At 56.1% G+C, this 18,482-nt stretch overlaps 1 protein-coding gene across 2 annotated transcripts in view; it reads left to right on the top strand.

Annotated features, from left to right (window-relative positions):
* Positions 1–14,590, top strand: part of ARHGEF10L (Rho guanine nucleotide exchange factor 10 like) — a 140,735-nt gene extending 126,145 nt beyond the window's left edge. For both annotated transcript variants that reach the window (XM_054579670.1, XM_054579671.1), the window contains 3 exons: positions 4,629–4,803; positions 12,023–12,145; positions 13,350–14,590. In XM_054579670.1, coding sequence (XP_054435645.1) covers positions 4,629–4,803; positions 12,023–12,145; positions 13,350–13,888 — 837 coding nt within the window. In that variant the 3' untranslated portion in view covers positions 13,889–14,590. The remainder of the gene's footprint in view (positions 1–4,628; positions 4,804–12,022; positions 12,146–13,349) is intronic.
* Positions 14,591–18,482: the final 3,892 nt, after the last annotated feature.

Below are 18,482 nucleotides of genomic sequence, written 5' to 3'. Positions count from 1 at the left end.
GCCCCGAGGAGGGGTGTGATTGGGCTGGTGGCAGGTGGCCCTTCCTCAGGGACAAGCAGGTTAAAGGCCCCTTAGAGGGTAAGGTGCGCTCTCCCACTCCTGGGTCCCAAGACCGACCAGAGATGAGGGGAGGCGTCCGGAGGTGAGAAACGGGAGGCCCTGACCTGGGTTGGGGTACCAGGTGGGCAGCGTTTCAACTGGCCCTGGCTGGGCGGAAAGGAGAACTTGGTGGGCAGCCAGCCTCTGGCCATTTCGGAGATGCCTTCTGGGCCAGCGAATACCCCACTCGGAAAACAATATAAGCTGTGCGGCTCCTCAGCACCGAGCCCATGGGCAGCAAGGGCTGGGACTCACTGCCCCCGGCCTCCGCGCGGCTGCTGCACGCAGCTTCCTCAGCCCCCCTGGGGCACCCGGGATGCCGCGTGTCACTGCTCCTGCCCTGGGTGCCCAGGGGGCCCGGCTGGGACTCCTGAGACCTGGTTCCTGTGAGCAGGCTCCTGGCATGGGGAGGGGTCCTGAGAGCCCAGAGAGAACCGGGGAACGAGGGGCGCGGGCTGCTGTGCCGTTTCCTGTGCCCTTGCCCTCCTCCCACCCGCCTTACCGCTGGGCTCGGCGGGTTCGCGCAGGCCTTGTGCAAAGCCCTTTGGACCTGGAGACAGACTTAGGCCTCCGGAGAAACGAGCCTGGATTTCCACTGCTGACTTCTCTTTTAATTAGATTCTGACAGCAGCACGCAGGGCGGGCAGGCCGCAAATTCAGGTGCAGCTTTCTGTGGTCCAGGCCTCTCCGTTTCAGTGTGGTCTGGCTTTTTTGGAGACAGAAATGGTCCTTTTCTGCAGGAGCCCGGCAGGAGTCTCGCTGCACACATGTGATCACACACCCGCCTTCCCGATGGTGCGTGTGCTCACGCATTTGTGTACAAATGTGCGAGCTGCCTTTGGAAAAGCCTGGAGGAAGCATGTTGGGCGCCCCCTCCCACCCTGCTCCCCGTCCGCTCGTCCATCTGTTCGCTGAGGGCGGGCACTCTGGGAAGTCAGGTTGGACCGCAGTGTCTCATCTGTGGCTGGGCTCAGTGGTTCCTCGCGGGCCTTTCCCAGCGAGGCCCCTCGGGAGGTGTCCTGTTTGAGCCAGGTGTCCTGCCTGTGGGGGGGGGGCCCTCCCGGAAGTTGTCTCCAGTGCAGGCGGGTTGAGGAGATAACATCCCTCCCAACCCCCACCAGGGCTTCCTTGAGGGACCCTCAAGAAAAGAAAACTGTGCAGGCCTGGGTGAAAAGGGGGAAGGGATTAAGGAAAAAAAAACAAAACCCAAAACTCAGACACAGACAACACTGTGGTGAATACCAGAGGGAAAGAGGGTGAGTGGGAGGGAAAAGAGGGTAAAGGGGGATAAATGGAGATGGAAGGAGACTGGACTTGGGGTGGTGAACGCACAGTGCAATATACAGATGATGTGTTACAGAACTGTACGCCTGAAACCTGTATAATGTTATTAATCAGTATCACCCCAATACATTCAATAAAAAGGTTAAAAAAAAAGGAGAAGAAAAGGGAACTGGAAGCCAGCATTGCCAGGGCTGTGGGCAGCAGATTTGGGGTGAAGGGCCAGAGAAATGGACATTCGGTCCCCCGCCTGCACTGCAGGGACTGGGCCCCGCTTTGTGAGGGCTGTGAGGCACCCTGCTGCCCCAAATTCCAGAGGCGCCCTGGCTGAGCCTCCAGCACCAGGGCCTTCACTGCGGCGGGGGTCTGGGGGTGGGGTGCTAAGGAAAGAGGGACAGAGACCCCGCTCACCAGGAGCCCCCCGTCTGAAGGAGGTAATAGCTCCCTGCCTTCTGAGTATGCTCAGCCCAGTGCAAGACCCTCTCCCTGCCCCTGGGGAGCCCCCACTTTGATGGAAACACGTGCCCCCGCCCTTGGTGAACTTCCTGTCTGAGAGGGAGCTAAGCTGCTGCTCTCGGGGTCTCCCCCCGGGACGGGGTGAGTGGTAGAGCCCTGTCTCCTGTGAGCAGGATGTCTTCCTTCCTCTCCCCGCCTTCCTCTGAGGATCTGTGGCTTTGCGATTCCCAGCCCTCAGGCCACCCCCACCTGCCCTGGTGGCAGAGCGCAGCCATCAGGGACTGGCTTAGAAAAAGCAATTTCGTTGGCCATCTCGAAGTCTTGCCCTCCTGGGCCCTGCATTCGGATCAGGAACGAGTTGCGCATTCATTGGCTTGGCTCCCCCTGGAGGCCACCCTGCCCCCACCAGCTTCTTTATCTCCACGGGAAATCTCCTGGTGACTTGAGTCGGGATGGAATCGGGGCTGAGGCCCTGGCTGGAGTGACTCTGTGGCATGTCACTGCCACTTCTGTTCACTAAGCTCACGCAAGGCCCATACTTCCAGCCTCCTGCCACGCACAGCTGACGAACTGAGCTTCTTTCAAGGTGAACCTGATCATGTCGATGCTGCCACTTAGCAGCTCAGCCCCCTTCAGCACTTCCTTAAATCACACTCCTCACTGTGGACCTCAAGGTGGCCCGGAGTGATCTGGCCTCTGCCCACCTCTCCCACCTCTGTCTCACCACTGTGCCCCCAACACTGATGCCCTTTCTGTCCTCAAACACGGCAAGCTCATTCCTGCCCCAGCGCCTTTGCACCTGCGGCGTCCGCTGCCTGGCATGCTCTCCCCTCCCCCGCCACCGTTATCCCTGGCCTGATTCCTTCACATTTTTTATGTCTGATTAAATGCCACCTCCTAGAGAGACGACCTTCCCTGACCACCCCATCTTAATGGCTCCCAACATGTTTTCTGTGCAGAGTAACCTTTATCTGTTTTTTCATTTTAATTGTCTCCGTACTGGGAACACACCCTTTATGAGAGCGAGCCCCTTGGTCCTCTCATTCATTACTACCTTCCCAGCGCCTAGACCCATGCCAGGCACGTAGTAGGAGCTCAGGATCATCTCTTGAATGAATGAGACCACGTCAGGAACCTGGCCTGTGCTGCACTCCCCCGACCCAGGTCTCTGTAATCTTCACAACGACTTCCACTTACAAATGGGAAACTGAGGCCCACGACTGTGAGGTTACTGAGGAAATGAAATTTGATAGCAGGTCTGATATCAAATACATGTTCTGTCCAGCATCTTCCTGCAGTTTCGGGCTTCTGGGCTCTTTACTGGTAAAATGGAGACAACAGGAACCTGGAAAGGAGGTACAGCTCCGGGACTATCCCTCAGCGTTCAGGGTTCTCCTCCCTCACGCTGCTTCCTCCCCCAATTTTTTCCTTTTGCACTTACCACTATAACATTCACATTTTCCTATGTTCTTCACACAGTCTCTGTAAACGATTTTTGAATGGATGTGGAACAGTCTGCTGAGTAGATACGTCAGTTACGCGGCTGTCCCCAGTGACTGAGTATTTAGGTGGTTTTCAGTCTGCTGTGCGGGATTTATTTACATCCAAGTAACAACTCAGTGTCGTAGATGGGACTCAAGGGTCCATCCGTTCACTCTGTGACCACATTTTACTGTGCGCTGGTACCTATGCTGAGCCGGGGGGACTGAAGGACCCGAGGCTCAGCGTCCGTTGTTGGAGTTCACAGTCCAGGGCGGAAGGCACTGGGCAGAGCCACAGAGTGGTGTAGGTGTCACCTGGCTGGGCAGCGGAGGACGGCATGCAGAAGGAAGTGCAGTGCGAGGGCGGTAGGGGGTGCCTCACAGAAGAGGGACATCACCCCGAAGGGGAGTCCTCGGGAGCTGAAAAGGTGTTCCCAGGAGAGCACGGAGCACACAAGTCCTCCTGAGGGTGGAGGCGTGGCCATGTGCCTCGTCCTGAGCATCCTTCCGGCACAGGCGTTGGCTGGCCTGGAGTGCAGGGAGCCTGCCAGGAAAGAGCGGAGGCAGAGGTGGGCCTGCAATGCCGAGTTAAAGAACTTGGACTCTGTCCTGCTATGGATGGGAACTCTGACTGTTTGCCTTCTCTCTTTAAAAAAGTGGCTTTAAAAAGAAAAAAAAAAGATCAAAATTATATATACACCTATTTAAAAAATCAAATAAGATAGAATGGTTCCTCCCCAGTCCTGCTTCCTGGGAGAAGATACTTTTCACCTGTTTCTGTTTATAACTCATTGGCACTTTCCTCGGGAGCCTAACTTGTCTCCTCTGCTGGATCCTGATTTATCGATTTCGGACGTTCTAAGTTGTGTCTCTACGGTCAAAGATGAGGATTTGGCTCAGCACCCACCTTCCTTCCCAACAGCTATGCTGGTTGCCTCCACAGCTTTAGACAATGCATAAGCGGCTACTTCCCATGGGAAAGTCCCATGGACTTTCAGCTCTGTCTTTTGTGTCGCGGAGGCATGCTGGAGCCCGGTCCTGTCAACTCACAGGAGCCAAGAGAGTGTGAATTTCTCGGTGCTCCTTGTTCAGTGATGTCATGGGGGTAGCTTGAGATAGGCTCTGTTAGAAGTATTTACACCATGGGAATTGGCAGACACACACATGAGGATGCCCTTTCCCAGTTAAACAATTACCAACACGCACTGCTGGACTTCTGAGGTTTCCTTCTAGCCTCAGCTGGTTTGGGCTCGGCCCCCAGATGTTTGGCAGGCCTGGCCCAGCACCAACACCCGCCCCTCTGTGTTGCAGCAAAGCTTCGAGGCGCACCAGGATGAGGCCGTGAGTGTGACGCACATGGTGAAGGCGGGCAGCGGCGTCTGGATGGCCTTCTCCTCCGGCTCCTCCATCCGCCTCTTCCACACGGAGACACTAGAGCACCTGCAGGAGATCAACATCGCCACCAGGACCACCTTCCTCCTGCCAGGTGAGGCTTCTGCGTGGGCATGGTCCTGGCTGTCCTGGGCCTGTGGAGGGAGGGAGCCGACATAGGCGGGGCACTTGCCACAGCCAGGCAGAGGTGGGTCCCGTCCAGCCCATCTCATTGACCCTGGGGGCAGCCTTGGGTCGGCCTTGGAAACTGGGCCTCCAGAGGGGAAAGCAGCAGGTTTAGAATTCAAACCCAGGGCTGCCATGTTGAAGTCCTTCTTGCTGTCATCGTGTGTCTCCTCACCCTGTAGCACAATGGGCTTACGCTCGCAGGAAGTGAGGCTCCGAGCTCAGTGGGCTCTCCCATGTCATGCAGCTGCTAAAGAGCCACTAGGGTGGGAACCCAGATTGACAAAAAACCAGTTCTGCCTCGCCACCTTCAGGACGAGGTAAAGGGAAAGTGAGAAGGCTAAGCAAGGGGCCCTTTCCTCAGAGGTTTTTCTAAGAAAGGCGGCTGTCCCTTTTGGTTCATTGGTTGAGATTTGGGGGGAGTTCCAGGGGCTTGGATAGCATCTCCCTGGGGCCTGTGCTTTGTCCTGCATAGCTGTTTGTGAGATGCGGTAGAGAGGGTTAGGTCGGAGCGCACCTGACGTCACCCCTGCCCTGTCTCTTTCTGAGGCCTCGGTGGAGTTGGCTCCACCTAACCATGTGCCTGTCTCCCTTCCAGGTGTCTGTCTCCCTTCCCATCTGCTGCCCGTGCCGCTGCCCAGACCCCTGTGGGCTGGGCTGGAGGGAGCTGAGGCAGACACTTGCTTGGGGCCCGTCCCTAACCCCAGCTGGCCTTAGAGCGGTCCACAGAGCCAGCAGGCATTAGCTGGCCTTGCCTCCCTGCTTGGCCCAGCTTCCGCCAGACAGGCAGATTGACTTGTGGCTGGCCGGCAGGATGAAGAAGCTCAGTGCAGGCTGGGCTGGCACGAGCAGCTGAGAGAGCTGAAGGGCTCTGGGGCCGGGGACATAGAGCAGGCATGGCAGGCTGGGGGCCTGGAGCTAACTGTCACCGGGGCTCCCAGATGGGCTGTGGCGGGTGCTAAAATAGGCTGTGTGCCGAGCAGGGAGACTGACCTCCCTGTGTCGTGTGGCCAGCCCAAGGGCGGGCACACTGGCCGGCACTTGGGGGGATGTGGGAGCCTCTGTCTTACCTCAGAGGCCTAGTCCCTAACTCCAGATAGGGCGCCTGGAGATCACCCTGGCTCCTGCTTCCTCCCGGCTCGTTACAGCTGTCCTGGAGCCTGGGCATGTGGCCACAGGGTCTGGTGGTTGCTAACAACAAGGTGAATGACAAACAACGAGGGTATAGAGTAACTGCCACCCTGCCGTGAGCCCCACAGTGAGCTAGGTCCCAGGCGCTTTACCTACAGGATCTCATTTCATCTTAACCCCACGAGGTGGAGGTGGGCCCCATTGTACAGCTGCAGACACCGAGGTTTGTTCGGCAGGGTCAGGAGGCTGGTCTGTGGTCATGCAGCCAGCCAGAGGCAGGACTGGGGGGTCACAAAAGGCCGGGCTCACTTCAGAGCCCCACTGTGAGTCATGGAGGAAGAGAGGACTTCAGAGGTGGCCAGAGTCCAGGCTGGGCCACTGCTGGGTCTTGGGCAGGCCTGTTTGCCTCCTGGAGCCTCTGGGCCCTGTATGGGGGACTGGAGGTGGTTCCTGGCTCCGGGTAAATGCCATCAGGCGTGGGAAGACACCTTGCCCAGGAGTGCGGTATGGCAGGTACGTCGGGAGAAGAAACACCTCCTTAACACGTTCCCTGAGGAGTAGCAGGGCCTCGTGGGACCTGTGTTCTGGGTCTTTTCTTTTTCTTTCTCTTCTTTCTTTTTGCAGGTTTAGTTTTATCGTATTTCATAGGATTTAGCCATTATACAAAGTAAATCCATTTTAACTACAATAAATGTGTCTCTGCATCACAAAAATAGTTCCACATTCATGCTGATAGCTAAATTATTTCAAGTTAGTGGAACAAGGAGAAACACGGGTAATCTTGTGGGCCTTTTGGGTCTTCTCAGTCTCATCCGTGGGAGGGGAGGAGAGGGAGAAGAAGAATCACGGCTGGCCAGCGGCCAGTGGCCGGATTTGTGGATAGATCTGGCTGCAGGCAGGGAAACGGCAGCTCCCACCGGTCCAGCTCTGACTCGCTGTGTGTGTTCAAACGTGGCTTCACGTCCGCTGACTGCCTGGTTCTGTGCATTTCCCCTTTAAAAGGGAAGAGTGTTCATCAGCGTGATGATTATTTCCGAGCCAGGTAAACTGAGGCCCAGGTGGTTAAATGGCTGGCCTGCGGTCGCGCCGGTGATGAGGCTAGAGCCAGGATGTCAGTCGTAGCTCTCTCACGCATTCACTGTGCACAGCATCCCCTTTCTGGGCCTCGGTCTCCCCCTCTAAACAACGAGGGGCCGAGGCTTGAGTCAAGGCCTGGCCTTGCTGTGTAGGGCAGACCAGAGTCTGGAAGTGGGCGGACCCCGCTGGGATCCGGGCTCTGCCGTCCAGCCCTGTGACTGGAAGCGCGTGGGGGACCTCTCTGATCCTCAGGGAGGTGTGGGCCTGAGACGGTGCGGTCCCTGGCTCGCGTAAGTCTCAGCCCCGATGGTGCTGCTCACTGTCATCGTCTCCGTCATGTCTTCTTGGCCATCCCCGCCCCTCGTCCTACTGGTCCCTGTGGGCCATGCATCTCCTGAGGGGCCCCTTGCTCAACCCCCACCTGCCAAGTCTGTGCCTTTCCCACCTCATCAGCTACATTGGTGCAGGCAGAAGCCACCCCTCTGCTTGCCGGAGCTCGTTGGGGCTGGCCCCGGGCACGTCTGGGGCGGAGGCCGAGGTTCTGGGGGCAAGGCTTCCAGAAGGTCCCTAGGAGTTACTGCCCTGGGCCTTCTCCCCCAGGCCTGACTGCTCCTAATCAGCAACACCAGGGAGCTAGGGCTGCCAGCCCGGGGGCCCCCCCAAACCCGAGGGGCTAGCCTCAGGCAGAGGGCGGAGCTAGCCTGGGGCGAGGGTGGAGGGCGGCTTCAGATCTACCCCACCTCCAGGCTCATCTGCAGAACAACAGAGCAGGACCCTTAAATTCTTTTAATTCTTTATTAGAAATATTTTAAAAAGGCTTTTAAGTATTTTTCTTCCCCCACGCCAGCAAATGAAATAATTGCATAATTAGTAATAAATTTGTTCCTCCTTTAAGCAGGGGCTTTTTTTTTAAGGGAACATTAAAAATTTATCACGCTTCCTTCCCCCGACCCCTGTCTTCCACTCGTGTACCCGGCTGGTATTAATGCATTTTTTTAACCTAAACTCCCTCCTCTTAACTAGACAGGTCATTAATAAAATGTTCTCCGAGAGCCTGAGCTTTTTAAAGTTGTATATCTCCAGATAGATGGCTTGGGTGAGTTGAACACTGCCGCATTAAGTCTCTGTGATAAAATATTTATCCACCATTAGAATTTTTTTCTTTCGGACTCCTTGTGAAGTGCCTTGCTCCATTCCTCGAGGCGGAGGGGGGAGGAGGAAGGGCCCAGGAATGAGGTCTGATGATGAAGTCATTTCTCAATTCCTGCATCTCTCTCGGTTTCTTGCTGCCTTCTTTTGGGGTTTCGGGGTTTCGGTTGTCTGGGGGGTGGGGGTGGGGCGCAAGGATGCAGGGGCATCAGGAAGGGGTCTCCTCCTGGTCTCCAGGGCCCCAGGGGAAAAGGAGGTGAGGCACTCGAGAGGTGACAAATTTGCCACTGTTTCCTCTCTTGGTTTTATTGTTTTTGCGGGTTTATGGCTCTGGTGGAGCTGGTCTTAAGACATTAGAGTCTAGGTCCTTTTAATAATTACAGCTGTTACTCTAATAGCCTCCATTTATTGATTGCATACTAGGGCTAAGAGCTGTGCTCAACTGTGTATGTATATTATGTCTCATATATACTGTATATATTCTAATAATCATAAAACTGAGCAAGGTAGATTTGTAATATTCATTGATCAATGGAAGTGACTTATTAATTCATACAGTTAGTAAGTGACATCAACACCCATGCCCTTGTTCGCTCTCCACATTCATTCACTCACTTGTTCACTCGCAGATGCTTTCTGAGTGCCTGCCATGGGCCAGGGTACCGGGGAATTGACTTTGGGCACACACATAGGTCTCTGCCCTCACGAAATTTCCATTTGGGACGGCGGACAGTAAACAAGCAAAGGGAAGAGGAGGGTAGTTGTAGAGCTTGGCCAGGGCCAGGAGGGAAGACAGCGGGTGATGAGAGGGCGCTTTCCGCCTGAGTCCCTTGCCCCGATTTCCTGAGGGCTGGGAGGACTGCTCTGTGACGGGAGGCGTCCCGGTAGTTTGGAGCCTGCGCCGTCTGCCTTGATGCAGGTGTGCGGCAGAGTCCCAGCTCCGTGGACCTCAGCTACTGCTGTTGGTGAAATAGTCCCTGTTGTCAAGCGACAAACTGGCTTTTTTTTCAGTGTGGTTTGCATTTCTCCACTGAATCAACGCTATGACTATGACTTTCTGAGTTTGCATCGTACCTCCAGACTCATATATTCCACTGCCTGCTGACAGCTCCACTTGGCTCTCTAACATGCATCTCAGACACATCTGGTAGAGAACCTGGACTTCCACCCCGAGCCTGCTCCTCCCCATCTCAGCCGATGGCACTGCTGTGTCCCCAGCTGCTAGACACAAAAACCCTCGGAGTTGTCCTTGATACCTCTCCTTTTCTCTCCTCCCACTCTAGTCTGTCAACAAGTCTGTTGTTTGAACCTGTTGGCTTCTCATTTTCTCTTTGCCGCGGCTGCGTCGTGGCCTCCTCTATCCTCCATCTCATTGCCAAAGCACTCCTCTAAAATGAGGTCTCTCACTCACCTGCTTAGACCTTCTGGTAGCTTCTCATCACACTCAGAATGAACAGTCACACTCCTCACCCTGACCCTCCCGCCCTCCTGACCTCCCTCCAGTCATCTCGAGTTTGCCCTCGTTCCCCAATCTGCACTGTCTTCACCGACCTCCTGAGCTCATTCTTGTCACAGGGCCTTTGCACATGCTGTCTCCTGGGCTTTTGCTCAAGTCTCAGTGTGGTTGCCTCCTCTTTTTCCCCCGGATCTTGCATCCTCACACCTGCCTCCCCATCCTTCCTGGAGGCAGACTGAGGCATGAACACCCAGGAATCCCCCTCCTCCACCCCCCACTCTCTGTCCTACCACCTCATTGGAATCCTCTGCCCAGTGTTTATGTTCCTTGTGTATGTTCCTCATGTTCCTCCTTCCCCCTCCAGTGCTGCATTGATATGGTAGTCACTATTAAAATAAAATGAAATAAAAAACTTAGCCCCCTGTCCCACTAACCACATTTTAAGGATTCAGTAGTCACATGTGGTCAATGGCTACATAATTGGACAGTTTGGTAGAGAACATTAGCATCATGCCAGAAAGTTCTAGAATGTTTGCTCCTCAAGAGCAGAACTTTGTTCATGTGGTTCCCGCTGTGCCTCCAGCTCTGAGTACATAGTAGGTGCCCAGGGACGTCCCGGGATGGTGAGTGAAGGGATCAGTGACGGCACAGTACACTGCATTGGACGAGGCTGAAACCCGGCTTCCTGGGCGGCCGCAGAGCCCCACCATCCTCCTCCGAGACTGTTGGCTCCGCAGAGCAGGCCCTTACACCTGCACGTATGGGCCTGAAGGAATCTGCGCAAGAGCAGCAGGGCAATATGAGCACCGGGCTGTAATACGCAGAGGCCTGAGCCTGGCTCCCCTCCCTGCCCAGCAGCTGGGAGAACTTTTGGACCTTAACATCCTCATCTGGAAAATGGGTGTAACATCTGTACCTTGCATGTCGCTCTGCAGTTGCAGAGCTGACGTCAGACCAGAGCAAGCACAGGTGTGCTGCTGACGCTCCAAAGCACGGTTTCTCAGTGTGGTCCCTGGACCGGCAGCATTGGGGCCACGCAGGGACTCTCTAGAAATGCAGGTTGGAGGCCTCACCCCTCGGGGGTGGCCCTGGGTAGCGAGCCCTTCCGTGGAGCCGATGCCATCCAGGGTGAGGCCCGCTGGTTTCAGCGTCATTTTACAGATCATGTGGTGGTGTTATTGCTGAGATATGTGGCATGAATTAGAATTTCCTTTGAGGGGAGAATAAGCCCCTCTCAGTGGGGCAGAAGGATTTGGGCAAGAAGCCAGCAAGACAGCCCTCTGCAGAGGCAGGAGTGCGCTCCCAGCCTCTCTCTCCCTCACGCCCACTCTCACGGACCGGAATTGTTAGCAACCGGGCGGCAGCGACAATGGCAGACAGCACCTGTCTGCGCACCACGAGTGCCCAGCTCTGGCTTAAGAGATTTACATTCATTGACTTGTTTCATCCACAAGACAAGGCTATGAATGCTGTTGTTGTCTGCTCTTGCAAGTGAGGAAACCGTGGCACAGAGAGGTTTAAAGACTGGCCGCGTGTCATGTAGCCAGGAAGGGGCAGAGCTGGGGTCTGAACCCAGAGTCTGGCCCGGCCCCTAGGCTGTGTAGCCCACACTGTTCTTCCTGCCATTGCTTTTTGCTAAAATGAAGAGACAGCACCCAGGGGATAGCCACAAGAATAACCTGGGTTGACATCAAAACCATGCTAGTTCCTGGCACTGAGGTGTCCGTTTCACTGTTGGGCCCAGGGATGGCAGGGCACGCTGTGTCCCCCCTGGAGGGAGGGCCCACATGGGCAAAATGTCAAGCCTTGGCTGGAAATTTAGGGGCTGAGACAGTTTGCCAGTTTCCCCTGCTTCTCGTATCTACCCTGGCCCTTCCCCATACATCCCATCTGGACCAACATCCTCCCCGCTCTCAAATCCACACCTTCTCAGGCCTCCCTGGCTTTACTCCCCAGGTGGCTGGTGGTGACCCTCGTGTGGGCCACCCAGGGTCCGCCCTTTGTGCCAGAGAACCCAGCCGCTATATGCAGGGAGCAGACAGTGGCCAGCCCCGTGCGCTGTGGCATTGCCCCGCTGCATCGCTGCAGCAGCCCCACGTTACACGGGAGGAAACGGAGGCTGGGTGAGAGGAGTGCTCGGCTCGGGGATCCAGGGGCTGGACCCCAGCCTGCTCAGCCTCCCAAGCCCCAGGTCTGAACTGCACCCTATCCAGTTTCTTGCTTGTCTCATGGGAGAAGCCTGCACTGTACCATTTTCTCAATTTGGGGCGGATCCCAGGACCCACTGCTGTCCCCCAGGATGATGTGCTGCTCACACTGGCCTCTCCCTCTGCAGGCCAGAAGCACCTGTGCATCACCAGCCTCCTGATCTGCCAGGGTCTGCTTTGGGTGGGCACCGACCAGGGTGTCATCGTCCTGCTGCCTGTGCCTCGGCTGGAAGGCATCCCCAAGATCACAGGTGAGGTTTTGGGAGCCAGTCTTGCCCGGGCCCAGGAGTCGGCTGCAGAGAGCGGGGTTGGGGGCGGATGGTGAATCATGCCCCGATATCGGGGGAAATTTATTCTCCAGTGCTGTCTCACTCAGCACTGTGACAATGCAATTAAATCATCTCAGCCCCACAGTCTCCCCACTTTCTTTCTGAGCCTCAATTTCCCAGCCTGGCCAATGGGCACAGCAATGCACGTTGGCCGGATGATTTGAGGAAAGGCTGAGACACTTGATTGATTGATGGCAGAGGCTCTGCTGGGCCCCTTCTGCACACCTCCCCCCAAAGCAGTGTCAAAATGTCCGGGCTCCAGAGATAGAAGTAGCTGAGGGCTCTGGGGATGGGAGCCGTGTACAAATGTGTGTGCACAGATTAGAGGAGGGTCTGCCCTGACCTGCGGCACTGGGGCCCCGGCGAACACAGTGGGGTCAGTGCGGACCCCAGAGCTCTGGGCCTCTCTCTGCCTCTTCTCAGAGAGTGATGACAAAGTGGCTGGAGAGCAGGGGTGAGTGGGAGGGAGGGACCCCGACAGTAGGTCAGCGCCGGCTAGATCTCGAGCTCTCTGCTAAAGAAATCTTTCTCAGTTCTGAGATTTCCTGTTTTCATCAGATAGGTCATGTTGTTCTTCCCAGGCGGGGTCCTGGGGTTGCAGGGACGTGCTAGCAGGGCAGAGACCCTGCCCCCAAAGTGGGACGGTCTGGTGAGGGCAGCTGTTGTCCAGCGCGACGGGCGCTAAGATGGTGGGTGATGCGGGAACTGCGGGCTCAGAGGCAGGAGTGATCGGCCCTCCACGGGTGAATTTCAGAAGGATGCGCTGGCGGGGAGCTGGGGCTGGGCTTCCAGGGATGAGTCACAGAATCAGGTGGGTGGGAAAGGCTCCATAGCGGAGGCAATGGCTTAGGAAAGGCAGGGAGCTGCAGGCGCTTTCACACCGGGGGTCCCCAAGAGGTTTATAAGGTCATTCCTGTCCTCCTGCTACAAAGAAAGTAGCCTTGGAACATGGGAGAGCCCTACCCTACACCTGTGGCTCTCTGCCAACATTCCAACATAGACTGCATTTACCAAAAACAAACCAACCAAAAAACCCACGACCAGAAAGTTCTCCCAGAAATGTGTGTGTGCACCTCACTTAAAGCTCTGGACCTGTGGGCTCCTTCTCTTTTCCCCATTTCTGCAGGGAAAGGCATGGTCTCCCTCAACGGTCACTGTGGGCCTGTGACCTTCCTGGCTGTGGCTACCAGCATCTTGGCCCTCGACATCCTGCGGAGTGACCAGGAAGAGGCCGAGGGCCCGAGGGCCGAGGAGGACAAGCCAGACGGGCAGGCTCCTGAGCCGGCACCCGCACCCTCCAGTCATGTGGGCCGAGAGCTGACCCGCAAGAAGGGCATTCTTCTGCAGTACCGCCTGCGCTCCACGGCCCACCTCCCGGGCCCGCTGCTCTCTGTGCGGGAGCCCGTGCCGCCCGACAGCTCAGCCCTGGAGCACAGCGAGGAGGACGGCTCCATCTACGAGATGGCTGACGACCCCGACGTCTGGGTGCGCAGCCGGCCCTGCGCCCGCGATGCCCATCGCAAGGAGATCTGCTCCGTGGCCATCATCTCGGGTGGCCAGGGCTACCGGAACTTCGGCAGCGCCTCGGGCGTTGGCGGGAGGCTGGCCCCGTGTGGGGAGACGGACAGCACCCTCCTCATCTGGCAGGTGCCCTTGACACTATAGCCCCCACCCAGGGGCACGGCTGCAGCGACGCCGGGCTCTCGGGCACTCAGCCTGCCGGGGCCCCTTCGGCCGTCCAGGGTCCCAGGGGGTGCGGGTGGAATGGCCTTCCAGGGACCTGCACGGGGCTGAGTGGATATCCCCGGATCTCTAGTAACTGCCCCAGGCCAAGAGGCCTGGGTCTGTAGTAAATATCTTGGCAGAGCAGAGGAAAACCTCTTTTTTAGGGAAAAAAAAAAACTTAGAGTGTTTGGGGGAGGGATTTGGGTTTGTGGAAAGGAAAGACTCCTCTGGAGGAAATGGCCTTTTAAAAAACAAAACACAGAACCTCACAATTGCCTGGCAAGCCCAGCGCCTCTTGTCTGGGCCAAGCAGGGCTCAGAGGCGGCCACGTGCCCCCGCTGGGAGGGCGTGTGCTTGTAGGAGAGCGTGTGGGCTGGTGTGTGAATATATATAAATACGTATATATGGTGTATATTATCTGTGTATAATAAATAAAGTCTGTACATATTGGAGCTGTGGGAGATGCTGGAATAAAAGGCAAGAATAACGCAGTTCTTGGATGGAGGAGGTTTTTGTTGGTGAGACGTGTTGGTGAAGAGACTGAGAGGAGCTGTCCTAGACAGGGGTTGTCCTGGAGGCCGGGACCGCGCCCCCCGCGGGGAGGGCCGAGGCCAGGCACCAGGGGGGCCCCCGGCCAGAACAGGCCCCAGAACTGTGCTGTTCGATGCGGCTGTCGTTGGTCACAAATGGCTGTTTACTTTTTTAAATTAATGAATTAAAATGAAATTAAAGGACAAATGCAGTCTTCCAGTCCCATTAGCTGCATTTCTCAGGGCGGCTTGAAGAGCCCCACAAGGTGAGTGCCGACTGTATTGGGCAACACGGAGATGCCTGTTTCCATCATCCCAGAAAGTTCCCTTCTGCTTAAGAAGGGGCTCCTGGGAACTTCCTTTCTGAATAATTTTTGGAAAAAAAAAACCAACCCAAAATGCTGGTCCCCCAGCTTTTGAGTGGTGTGAGGGCGGGAGGACTTGGCTCTGCCAACCTAGGAGGGAAGGAAGCTGAGGGCTTCACCATGTGGAAGGTGGGGTCTGGGGCTGTTGCTCCGGGCAACGGAGCAAGGCAGGGAGGGGGCTGAGGTCCCTGGGTGTGAGGGAGGATGGGGTGAGTCCTGGGTAGTGAGAGCAGAGCTGCAGGGTTGGGGGGCAGGCGGGGCTGCCCAGGGCCCTGGCTTCCCTCTTCTGGCTTCATTTTCATCCTTATGTTTCTAGAGCTGCCTGCACGGAAATAAAAAACAAAACCCAAACCCACCACCCAAAAGGGAAGTGTTTTCTCCATCTTCCCACCCATCCACCTCTCTGTCATCTGTCTGTGTGTCTGTCCACCCACCTAACCGTCTGTTCTCCCACACTCACCAGCGGCCCCAGCACCAGGATGCAGGGAGAAGGAAAGCGGGGCGCCGCAGACAGGGGAGGACCTCTTACCTGGACCCAGCTGCGAAGTTCAGTGATGCTCTGGGAACCCAGTGAGAAGAGCAGCCATGGAGAGAAATTTCAGCTGGGTCCTAACCCCCTGGTGGGATCTCATTCACATGGGCACTGGTGGTTGCTCATTCACATCTTTTGAAAGCTCTTTGAACTTCTGCTAGTCTCAGGCACTGTGCTGGTTGCTTGGGCTGCAGAGGTGAGTAAGTCAGTGGTCATCCCTGTCCCCAAGAAGCACATGGTTAGAGGGTAGGGCAGGCAAAGGCGTTGGCTTGGAGGAGGGGGAGGGCCTCTCAGGGGGGCCGCCTATGCAGAGGTGGGGTGTGTGTAGTGGTTGGCTTTATTGCCAGAAGGCAAGCTGTCCAGTGCAGGTCCCCATGGCCGTGGGCTCTGACCAACGATGTTCCATCCCAACTGAGCCCATCCTCTCTGGGCCTCAGTGTCCCATTTTGTATCAGAGACTCACTTCTGTCCTGCCACCTTTCATGGGAGAGGAGTGTTCTGTCCAAGTACAAGTGGGACAAAGAGCTCTGTGCCCAGGTTCATTACCAAATGCCCTGTCGGTGGGGCTCCCAATGGGTGCCTTTATCCTCTTCATCAAGTACGAGTCAAGACTTTTCCTAGAACAACAACTAGTACGTAGAGGCTGCTTGGGACAACGGGCAAGCCTGAAGTCTAGGACCCGGCAGGCCTGTGTGCAAGTTCAGCTCTGCCAGAGACCTGCTGTGTGGCTCCCAGCCTCGGTTTCCTCATCTCTAAAATGGGGACCACGACACCTTGCACAATTGCTACGGACAAGGGGTAGCAAGCCCACGGAAAGCACCTGGAACGGCAGTCCAATGGCAGCTTTGTGACTATTCCTTGTATCAGTGTAGCCTGCCTTGTTGCCAACTATTTGAGGCAGACTGTTTTTGTGAAGAAGTTGCACAAATTCCTCTTGCACAGGAGTTGGTGTCTGAGAGTTCTGTGGGTCCGTACAGAGAGATCTATAGATCGCTCAGCTGAAGAGGACCCGGGTGATCTAATGGGCCTATGAAATCCATCTGTCACTGAGAAAATGAGGACTTTGTTTACTATAGTGAAATTATTGTGTCAGTCAGTCGATACTCATTTCCAAGTCTCTGGCAACAGTGAGGGAGGGTTGGGGGGCTCTGAAACAGCTCCAAATTGTGTAGAATGGGGGGCCCTTGCTTTAGAGCGATCAGTGTGACAATAACCAGGGCATCTGGCAGTGTCAGCCCATTTCACCCACTCAGCCACCCTCCTTGCCTCATTTTGCTGGTGAGGGACCTGAGGCTCAGGGATGTTAAGTAAATTCCCGAGAAAGCATCAGGGTCCCGACTGAGGTCTGTCTGCCACCAGAGCCAGACTCACCACCAGGCGACTTACCTCTGAGAGTGAAATTTTGGACACAAACACAACAGAGTTCAAACTGTGCCTCTTCCACTTCCTGGTTTTGTGACATCAGGTAAGCGAGAAAGGATAATCAATAGTTCCTGCCATGGAAATAGAGCGCCATCTATTCAGTATCTATTGAAGGCCTACTACGTGCCAGGGCCTGGAAATAGGTAGGTGCTGGGGAGACTGGTGAACAAGACAAATACTGTACATTCCCTGCCACCCCGTTTTACCTCGGGGTGCAGGGGAACAGACAATGAGTAAAATGTATCCGACTGTGTTGGTGCCTTGGAGAGAGAGTGCTGAGGAGGGGCTTGTGGTGTTAAACAGGGTGCCCGGGGGCGGCGTCCTGAGAAGGTAACATCTGAGCAGAGACCTGCAGGAAGAGCAGACATCCAGTGTGGAACATTCTGGGTGGGGAGAACAGAGTGCACAGTGTCTAGGCAGGAGGGTGGCTGGCATGGAAGGCGTAAGGGGCCCAGTGGGAGAGAGTCACGAGTCACCAGGTCGGATCATGGGGGGACTTTGCCTTTTCCTCAGTGACATGGGAAGTCATTGGAGGGTTTTCAGCAGAAGAGTGACACCATCTGTCTTTGTTTTTAAACAATCACTTTGGCTATGACATGGTCAAAATGTGGGGCCAGGAGGCGACTGTGGAAGCTGTTGCAATAATCTGGGTGCAAGGTGCTGGAGGCCGGGACCAAGGTGGTGGGGGTGACAGGGACTGGCCAGATTCCAGGTGGATTCTGATGCTAGAGCCCACGGGGTTTGCTGATGGGTGTTCTGATAGAGAAGGGGGAGATGAGGGTGACCCCAAATTTGACCTGAGAAATTGCAAGCTGCTGCCATTTACTGGGGTGGGAAGAGCAGGTTTCTGGGGGAAGTTGGGGAATTGGGGATGGGGCACGTCATGTTTGAGGTGCCACCGGACGTCCAAGTGGACATGCAGGGAGGACAGTGACTGTGAGTTTGGATCTCAAAGGGGCAGAGGAGGTGGAGAAAATGTGAACTGGGCACAAGGGAAGCCGGAGGTGGAAGGTCTGGAAATGAACAGGAAGTGCCAGGGAGCTGAGATAAAGGTGAAAAATCAGGAGGGTGTGGCGTCCCAGAGGCCGCGTGGAGAGCACTGGCGGAGGAGGGCGCGATCTCCTGTGTCGAAGGCTGTGGAGGCAGTATGACAAGGCCTGAGAACTGACCTGCGGTTTAGCCACGTGGAGGCTGCGAGTGATCTTGACCAGGGGGCTGTGGGCAGAGTGGTGGGAACGGCCTGAGGGGAGTGGGTGCACGATACTGGGGGGCGAAGGGCCAGCTGGTCTGAGGGAAGAGCATGGGAGCAGCAGGTTTCTGGGTGAGGCCCTGAGGCCGACGTGAGCTGCGGGGTCCTCGAGGCCCGGTGGTTGGTGTGGAGAGAGTGACAGGCGTGGGTACCGCAGCTCAGAGGGCCCAGAGTTGATTAGTCCACAGGCGTTTGTCCCTTCGCCCTTGCCTGAGAGGGAAAACAACACTTCCTTCGTCTCTGATGAGCAGGCACACGTTTTAGACACGCTCCTTGCCAGGAGGCGGCCATGGGCCAGCCTGTCTCCCCGCTGGGATTCTGCACAGCTGCTGAGTGGGGCCTCGGGCCGATGCCTGCTGCTCACCCCCACCCATGGGTGGCCCAGCCCGCTGTCCCCTTCCCGGTGCCCTTGCCTGCGCCACCCCCAGGACACTCA

This window comes from Pteronotus mesoamericanus, unplaced genomic scaffold (assembly GCF_021234165.1).
Source record: "Pteronotus mesoamericanus isolate MK-2021 breed Mesoamerican mustached bat unplaced genomic scaffold, CSHL_Meso_final contig_557, whole genome shotgun sequence".
Classification (NCBI taxonomy): domain Eukaryota; kingdom Metazoa; phylum Chordata; class Mammalia; order Chiroptera; family Mormoopidae; genus Pteronotus; species Pteronotus mesoamericanus.
The sequence above is the reverse complement of the archived record's forward strand: the minus strand, read 5'-3'. Positions and strand labels throughout refer to the sequence as shown.